General features: G+C 42.2%; 1 protein-coding gene across 1 annotated transcript; it reads right to left on the reverse strand.

Moving 5' to 3' along the window:
- Window positions 1-9349, reverse strand: MCM6 (minichromosome maintenance complex component 6; the record flags this gene model as incomplete). The annotated part of the gene is made up of 11 exons (XM_010141462.1): window positions 1-239; window positions 863-1002; window positions 2392-2559; window positions 2823-2958; window positions 4061-4222; window positions 5316-5444; window positions 6496-6651; window positions 7000-7107; window positions 7255-7396; window positions 8379-8520; window positions 9199-9349. Coding segments are annotated over 11 exons (1548 nt in total), but the record flags the coding sequence as incomplete, so codon positions are not given.
- Between the last annotated feature and the right edge of the window lie 571 nt (window positions 9350-9920).

A 9920-nucleotide genomic window follows, 5' to 3' on the forward strand; every position in this document is an offset into this window, starting at 1 on the left:
TTGGCACATTCCACGGCAAAGCATTCATCGGAATTTAAGATCATCGCTATACAGCGACCCTCGGAAGAAAAAAGAACACGTTTTCCAAGGTGTAACCGGTGGTTCTGCAATACAGTTCTCAGCCTTTAGTCTTCCAGGAGGTAGTTTGGGTTGACAACCAGGTATGGATCTTCATCAAAAGTCTCTTCTTCTCTGGATCCTCTCAGTCCTGACTGGGACAGTTCTATCAGAATGTGGTCCTGCAAAAAACAAAAATTTGATTCAAACACGAATGTAACAGTTTAGCTTTTGAAAGGCATCTCCTTTTTATAGTGGTAGCCCCTCTTATTGGTGCATTTTTTTACCCTTTGAACCACAAATTCCTTCTTCAACACGTCCCTAATCTTTACAATTACATTTAGTGGAAATCTCTTACAGCTTGCATGCTTTCAGGGAACACTTCGATCTACTGGTTTTGTACCTTTAAAAGTAAGAAATATTTTATATTTTCATCCTTTTTCCACCGAACTGCCCTAGAGCACCTGTGACTTTAAGCTGTCCACTGAATAAAGCGTTGTTTGTATTTCTGTATCCTATGTATAAATAGCACTATAGAAATACAGCAAAATATCACTTCCACGTCTGTAGAGACATAATACTGTGCTTTGAACTTTTACTCATACAGATCTGAAATTTATTCAGTGTTTTCTCTATAATTATTTTTAATAGTTATTAAACAAAGAAGGCATTTATACTGCATCAGTCAGCAACAGGGAAGAACAAAACGTATTTCTCAAATTAGGAATATGTTCTATTAAAAATGAATCACTGCGCTATAAAAGTTAAAAACCTTTCTTCACCACCCACACATCTCTATACATACATAATGTGTAAGTCGGTGAATGACTCTCTCTATGATCTTCTTTTTATTTATTAGTTGTTCTTCAGATTCGATTTCAGATTCAATTTCCTTTAGATACCAGTTAATAAGTTCACTCCTCTTTAATGATGAATCGTCCTCTTCTGCAAAGAAAAAAACTTGCATGAACAGGGCAGCAGTAAGATGCCATTCCCACTGTAAGCGAAAAGGATTAACGTTAACATTTACAGTGCTGAGGAGAGAAACATGCTAGCGATGTTTAAGAAACACCAGGCTTTCTTCTGTTTCTTAAATCATTGTGTTTTATACAGAAGGCTGTTCTATCATGGTTTAATTTGAGATATTTAGATTAAGAATTGAAGTGTTCAGTTCTACGCATCCAAATTAAATAGACAGCCTAGCAACCCCATCGGCCTTCAGCTTCAAGAAAAAGCAAGTCATAAGGACTTGTACAATTTTGCTCTAAGGGCAAAAGAAAATCACTGTCACACAAAGCTGAAGAAGTCATCCTTCGACAGACACTCACCATTTTGAGCAGACACTCTAGGCTCCACTCCCCTCCAAAAACTTCACAGCAGCAGTGTATGCTACGAGACAACTGCTCTATCTCATTACAGGAGCAGCCTCATTGCAACTGAAATACGTCACCTCCCCAAGGAACGATGCAGCCATTTGGCACGTACTGGTTAAGAACATACTTCAGGCTGTGGCTGCTGGCATACGTTAAAGCTCTTGCTACAGTTCTCATTACTGCTGACTCTTCTAGCTAGGTTAGACCAGCATACGCTACAAACCCTTTTCTGACTCTGCCCTGTTGACATGCTCCTTGACTTAGTGGGTGTCTACACTTAGCCTGTATCCAGGGCTGAACAGTTGCTCTATGCCCAACGATCCCTGCCCTGTGAAGAAAGGGGGTTGGGAAAAGAAGAGGAGACCCATGGGCTGAAATGTAAACAGATTTAACGGGACAGCAGAACTAATATTAATACTATTGCCAATACAGCGTACACAAAGCTATACTCAGCCCAGTGAATGGATGGCAGCCACAGTAAGCAGGAAAGCAGTCCTTGGGACCGGAATGATGAGCCAGCCTCTCCAGATATGATGAGGAGAAAGAGAAGGAGCAGGAGCATCTGCCCTTAGCTAACTTCCCCCTTTACACTGAGCATGACATTTATGGGATGGGACACACCTGGAGCCAGCTCAGGACGGCCCCTGGCTTTTGACTCTCCCAGCTTAAGCTCTTTTGCTGACACAAAACTGCTAATGGTCTGACGGCATAGCTGGACTGTGATTGTATCCCAGCGAAAGCAGGACACCAGGTTTTGACAAATTACTAAGCTAAAAAAGCTAGAAAGCTCAAGAAGTCATATTTGTATCATCAGAGGTAGTAGATGTGTACAGGCTCACACCCAATCTAGCAAGTTTGGTGTCTCAGCAGCAGTGACAATCCCAAGGGCAACAACATGAGATGTAATAACAGCTGCTCCTGAACTCCGAGTCTGCTGTCTTTTGAATTACCAAATTCTTACCTTCCTCTGCTTTCCTGAGGTGCAGTACCAGGAGATTAGAAATTCGTCGATACTCGGAGAAGCCCAGTCTAAGAGAAGCTTTGGGAGCAGCATCCTTGTTCATGTCCTCAGAATGGCCATTGATCCCGTTTACAAGACCATTGACCCCAGCTGGAGCTTCTGCCTCTCCTGTTTGAACAAAAGCCCAGGTTTAAATCTGTAACGTCTTCTAACTTTTTAATACTCAGAGCTACTGAAGTGCTGCCTTGACATCTGGGTGAGTGGATTGACAAGGAAGCTGAAGAAGTAAGAGAGTTAAGAACAGAGTCAAGATTCCTAGACCTTATTAGACGAAGGTGAGAAACTGAAGAGAACCATATACTCAAACATGGTAAGCTGTAAAGACGGAAAAGTACTTTAGCTTTTGAAAAGATTCTCTACAAGTTATTTACCATTGACTCCATCTTGGTCCTCTTGATCCTCCATTTGCTGTTCATCGTCTTGGTCTAAATTGATGTCAGGAGTCTCAACTCTAATGATGGACTTATTTAAAAGCCTGAAAGCTTCCTTCACATGTTTTGGGTGAACCTGGGGAAGATTTGAAAAAAAAACATGTATTAAACAGGCATGATGGCTCTTCTTGTGTTAAAAACTTTTTTTCCCCAACAGCTCCAGAAACTCACCTGTGACTCTGACAAAAGGCCTTTCCACTCATCTCACCTGAATAATCCTAAGCAGTAAAGACTGTGCAAGTCAAACTATATCCCACTACAAGTACTCTGAGTTCACACAAGGTTACGGAGGGAATAAGCAGCCTGATGAATCCTTCAGGCTTCAGCAACCATGTGGAGTCAATAAAATTTTTTCTTAAGGCAAGGACATTTTGAAGAAAGATCAGTGGAGCAAGAAACATGCAAGAAATGGGTCAGAACAGAAACAAACAAAAAAAAAAAAAGATGTAATGAGACTCTCCTCTGGAACTGAAAAGCAGGAACTGGAAAATCAACTCCAGCTGAGCCATAAGCTAAAAGTTATCTGTTTCTTTGTAAGCAGAATTTAATTAAAAAGAACCCACTGGGTGTCATTCTTACACAACAAGTGAGCAAGTTTCTATCTCTGCACGTGTCACATAACCCCCAATCAACATTTCAAAAGGCCTCCTGAGTGTTGAAGGAGGGACTAGGTGGATAGCAGTCATGCTAGAGTTAACAGCCATAACACAATACACGTTTCAACACTGGTTGATGTGAGGAGCTCAGATCACAAATACAGGTAGATTCTTTCAGGGAGGCTCAGACACTTTGGTGAACTTTGGCTTTTTAAATTGCAGATGAAAGAGCTGTGAGACATAACAAGACCACACAAGATTAGGAGAGACACTACCAACAGCCCTGGCTGATACTAATAGATGATTGTTCTTCCTATTTGTCATGACTTGACAGGTAACAGGCTGAGTGTCACTGTAATGCAAAACCACACATGTTCTCAGTCTGGACCAGCTGATCTATTTTACAAGACATCCCTTAATAACAGTATTTCTTGGCATACAAACTCAGACTGAGATGGCCACACCACAACTGAAAATATGATCCAAGCTCTCCTCCTCACCCACAGGATTGAAATACCTGCAACACCACAGTCAAACAGCAAAGCCAGAACTGTACACAAACTTCCACAAGAAAGCTGGTACCTCATCACAGCAGTGCATACGGGCCATAGCTTCCGACAGCCGAATCATGCTCTCCAGCTGCCGCACCGTGATTCTCCAGGACGACTTTGTCACTCCAGAGCCATCGCGCTGCCGTAGTCGTTTATACTGCTCCACTATGAAGTCCTCAGACTCCTTAGATATCTTGGTGACATAAGACAGTGTGACAGTTTGCTGTGTTAAAGTTTATTCTTCTTGCATTAGATTGGCAGTTCCCAGGCTTTTCTGTACTTGCTACTGCTTTTCCCTGAAATATTCTAGGCTCTACACATACTATACATAAATATAATGACAACCATATTATGTCAAAATTATATTGTAATAATGACTACAGTAACAATGGTATTACAGTAAGTACCTTGACACATTAATTGTGTTACAGCAGGTTTTTTTGATAATTTCTATTTTTCTGTTTCACTGACTTGGTTCCAGGCATAATTCATATATGTCTCTACTGTGTTTATTTACCTTTCATCCTGCAAGCAAACACACACAAGCATACACTTCACATACTAACACTGACTACAGCTTTGTGTACCTGCTTTTTAGCCTGAGCCTATCTGCAGGCACATAGATTCTGATGTAAAGCAAACTCCCCGCCACAAGGAAATGAAATGGGAGTTTCTGTAAGGGAGGGTGTCCTCTGCTTTCATCTGAGAACTCCGTCAGAAGAAAAATCTAAAAATCTTAAGAAAAAATCCAACACACAACCCAGCCAAGCTGCTATTTGGATAGACCACAAAAATTCGTACTCAGAGCAATTTCCCATGTTTTGCATTTCACCACAAAGAAAGCAAAGCACCACTGAGGAACAACAACCTTTTAAAACAAAGATGAACAAGCCTCTTGATTAAGCAGCAAGTCAACAAAATACGAAAATCTCTGCAGCAGCAGCTGTGTTGAATAACCCATGCCCTCAAGGTGTAAGGAAGCCACGAAACCGCACCTTCATCATTCTAGACAGAGGTTAAGACCTGCCACCAAAGCAGGTTAAGACCACTGATAATGACAGTCTCAACTGGGCTGGCTGGGCTTCTGGAGTTCAAAAATAAAAAGAAAAAAAGAGAGCACCTGGCTCCAAAATATGCTGTTTCTAGATAATAACTGAGTTTACAGCTTGCCTCTTCAGAGACCAACGCACGAAGTCTCTGCATTTCCTGGAAAAAAGCATACTACAGAGCATGTGTTCCTTTGGACCTTCTCATACAGAACAACTTGTACAGGAAAGTGGAATTACCTTTGGTTTAAACTGTCTTGCAAACAGCAGGTACCTTCTGATATCATCTAATGAATAGACACGATCAACAGATTCCTCTACTCTGGAATGCAGATCCACTATGCGTCTGGCAATGGCGTAATCTGTAACCTGGGACAGTATTGCTCGGTCAGACCATTGTCACAAGTATCGAAGCCAAGTATTGAAAAAAGAGCTATGTTCTTCCTTCCCACTCCCCTCCCTCACTTGCACTCCTCATGGCAGAGCTAGTCTTTCCAGAAGCCAGAGTCCCTGCCAGAAGATCCAGGAGAATGCCCGGGAGTTTTTTAACACAAGGCAGGGAAAGGAAAAAAGGCAGTTTTAGGATTTATAACCTCTTGGAACAACCCTGGGTGACAAGTTAGCCTCAGAACAGGCAGAAAGCAGGACTTTGCAGCATGGGAACTGCTTGCTTCCTTTTCAGCCTCCTCTGCCTCTTCCATCAGTCCCTTCTCAACTAGATAATCATGTTGAGCAAAACAGCGGAGAGAACCGCGCTGCGCCAACATTAATCTCCGTGTCTCACGCGTTCCCAAGGCAAACACCGCATAGACAGGCGGCAACAGCCTTAGCCTTAGCGACCAGCGATCTGTAAAAATGACTGATGGTGTTAAGTCTGCAGGTCAAATCGCTACAGGATGAAAAGGCAGAATCCTTGTATTCAGCAGAGCGTGTTGAAACTCGTACCGCCAGCTTCTCACTTGGCAGACGGAAGAAAAGCAGAGGCAACACACTCTCACTAGATCTGCTTCACCCAGGACTTCAGAGGGACACCAAGGTGGCCAAAGGACAGGAGCACATGATGCATGAGGAGAGGCTGGAAGAGCTGGGTCTGCCCAGCTTGAAAAGAAAGCAACTGCCTCACTGGCAAGTATTGAAGTGATGGAGCCAGATTGTTCTTAGATGTAGAGACTGACAAGAGGTAACCCATACAAACTGGACCATGAGAAATTCTGATTAGATATAAAAGTTATTATTATCTTTTAAACACATGAGAGTTGTCAAACAATGCAGTAGGGGCCTAGAGAGGCTGCAGAACCTCCACCCTTGGAGATACTCAAAACTAACCTGTTCTCAATGATCTGCTTTGAGCGTGAGGTTAGACTAGAGACCACCAGAGGATTTTTCTGGCATAAGTTAGCCTACGATTCCTTAAAATTACCTCATTACACTCATCCACAAGGATGAAGAAGAGATCAAAGCGAGACATGATGGGAGCTGACAGGTTTATGTTCTGTTTCAGTGACTTGGATCTGTCATAGCGCCCACCAACCGGGTTTGCTGCGGCCAAAATGGAGGTCCTGGCATTCAGGGTAGCCTGAAAAAATATTACAAAAAAGAATGATGATATCAGACGCAGTTCGATGAATCAATATTTTAACATCGGCACACTCTTGCCAATGATACTGAAAGGAGCCTTTAAAACTGCTTTTCACGATACTCTTGTTTTCAGCAGTGCAAATACACACTTCTACCAACACACGTAAATCTATACGGCACAGCATATGGGGCACAACAACTCTGCAGGCAAGCGAAGCCTGTCCTGCCACAGGCAGGCAGCTGCAGAGCTGACACAAAAACGTGACGGAGGACACTGGATCAGTACAGTCACAGCCAGCCAGGCGACAGCACAGGCCACACAACCAGAGTCAACAGCGCAAGCTACCTTCACTCCTGCTTTAGTAATGGATATAGTCTGCTGCTCCATGGCTTCGTGAATGGCCACCTGATCCCGCACGTCCATTTTGTCAAATTCATCAATGCAGCAAACCCCCTGCAACAGAAGCGTAAAAAGTAAGAAGTCACTCAAATTCAATCACTTTTGGAAAAAAAGCATCATTCATTAAGACAACTTGGGTCTCTCTGTCATTAATCAAAACCATTCCAGGGATGCAGGAACCTCTCTAGCTCCTGGACTCACATTATCTGCCAGCATCAGTGCTCCAGCTTCAATGACAAATTCATGAGACTCTTCGTCTTTTACAACAGCCGCTGTTAGACCAGCAGCACTGGAGGCTTTTCCACTGGTGTACACAGCACGAGGACTGAACTCGTCCACATGCCTATGGAGAGAAACAATGGTGAGGAACAAATTCAAAACGTCAGATTAAAACCTGCGGAAACAAGATGTCTGTAAGGCAGTGCTGCTTTCAATCTCTCAGGCCACAACTTGTTCCCTCCTTCAGGAAGCAGTTAATATTCAGGCAGGCCCTCCCAACTCTAAAGAAGTTTTGAGCAAGTCTTGGAAACTCATCCTTATCTAGCTGCAGCTCATCACAAGTCTATTAGTCACCTGTGGTTACACCAGCAGAAAAAAAAAAGTTCTGACCTCTTCCCCCAAGTTTTCTGCTGACTTCAGAAGCTAACACAGCTCCTCACAGATCAGACAAATGTCAGCACACAGGAACAAACAGGTTCAGAGCAGGAAGCAGCAGGACTGACCACAGGCAGCCTAAGGCAGCTTTTGTCCTGCCTCTACACTTCTGAGTTTCAGTGTGTGCTGCAAGAAGCTCAGCTCCATAGAGAATGATGCAGCAGTAAATGAACAGCATGATAAAATAAAACCATATTAAATAGAATGTCCAGTAAAAACGCATTATAATGTAAGATATAACACAAACCATAATTATTTCATCATTATTTTGCAGGGCTAATAGTTGTCTTATTTGTCCAAAGTGCTGGGACCTACCAATTTAGATTAAGCTAAAAACAGGAAAAAAATTCATTATTTCCTCTATCTCTGATAAATTTTGCATTTTTAATATTCCATCTTTTGAAAATATTTGGAAATTCTTATCTTCATAACTGCCTAAAGAACAACAACAACAAAAGTATTAATTCATTCTTTACTGCTACCCCAGGGTCTTGCTGAGTTTGCTTCAGCCCTGTTCAAATACTTCAACCACATCCAAACAATTCCTGGAAAATACTCTTAAATATTTTACTTCCCTTTCCACCGTTTTACAAAGAAAAGGCACAGTACACGTTTACAGCTCTAGTCACACTGGACAATATCTAAATACTGAGTTTTCATGAGATGCTTACTTCAGAAATTGACTCTTGGCTGTACTTGGATCACCGACGACACAAACATTGATGTCCCCACGCAATGAAGTGCCTTCTGAAGTGGTCTTAGGAACTCCTCCAAAAAGCATCAGCAGGACCCCTCGTTTCACTTCATCGTTACCTGCCCCAAAAAAGACACTTGACAAAAAATCCAAAGAAAACACCACATTTTTCCTATTAAAAAAATAAAAAAACCTGCAGTCCACTAGAATTTTAGAGCATTTGGGCACATCTGCTCAGAATTTACCTATGTGAAAAACACCCACTAAAACTGCATTTATGTGCTTGATGCAGGGTCAGGGAAGAATGACTCAGAAAGCAGCTGGATTCCTTTATGTTACAGTGGCTTGGAATAGGGGCCAAATTCAGCTGATCAAACTCTTCAGATGTAACCATGTAAGTAAGTCCTGAAACCAGCTGTGAGCCACAAACAACTGCTAACATAGACACAGATGCGTGCACAATGGCATACCAGTATTTGGAACCCTTCAATCTTTTGAAGGAAGCCCACATAAAATAGAGCTTATAACCAACTGTCAGCTGTAGGGTTTAGTAGTAGGTCACCCAATAGCAAAACCAACCATTTTGACTAGTCTTGCAGGCCTTAACGATTAAACACAGCAAGTACTGAGGAAACAGATTCTCCTTTTCTAACATAACCAGTGCTGGAGGGGAGAGCTTGTGGTAGCCAGTGTAGGGCTTTCAAGCTTTCCCAAAACGTCACCACACGGACAGCAAAAAGAATTCAGATTTTCACAGGTGAAATCTTCCCTCTCTGAAGAAACAGCTGGATTCTTACCATGGATAGTGGGGAAGAGGCTGGTGCACAGATTATGGTAAAGGTTCTTATCTTGGCTCATTTCAAAAACCTTTTCCCACTCTTTCACAGTCATTTGGTTTTTAATGCTTTCTGCAGTCTGTTCTTCATCTCGGAGCTCTTTTCCACCAAACTAAACAAAGGAAATAATAAAAGTAACAACACGGTCACTACTGAATGCGAATTCCGCAGACAGGACATGACAAAAACTCGCTCTGTAAGCTGAATGGGAGGAACCCATTCAGAAAAGCTGACCTTAGGCTAAGGAAGCTCATCACCTTATACCTTCAAAAAGCAACAGACAATTTGCTACGGTGCAAAATCAATGGAGTGTAACTTTGGTTAGTGAGAAAAAACTCAGGAGAGATGCTTGTCCAGAGATTCTTTAAAAGACAGTAAAACAGTACAGCTTCCTTTGGATAAAATTTGCCTTTGTAAGCATTCTTCACTAGCTGGAATTTATCAGGTCTTTCATTGCTCTGGAACGAGGCAGGAAAGTTCTCCATCCAGAAAATAACAGATGCCATTTTTATCCTGTATGATGGTGAAGCTGCTAGCAGAATTGTAGATTAAAGTATTGTACCATGCAAAAGCCAGCCACAATCACTAATGCTTATCCTGTAGAAACATCCCAAGACGTTACGTGATAAACCAGACAGAACAAGAAGGATCGCTGTTTTCCCTGTGACAAAATGAAGCAATAT

This window comes from Buceros rhinoceros, unplaced genomic scaffold (assembly GCF_000710305.1).
Source record: "Buceros rhinoceros silvestris isolate BGI_N320 unplaced genomic scaffold, ASM71030v1 scaffold10878, whole genome shotgun sequence".
Lineage (NCBI taxonomy): Eukaryota > Metazoa > Chordata > Aves > Bucerotiformes > Bucerotidae > Buceros > Buceros rhinoceros.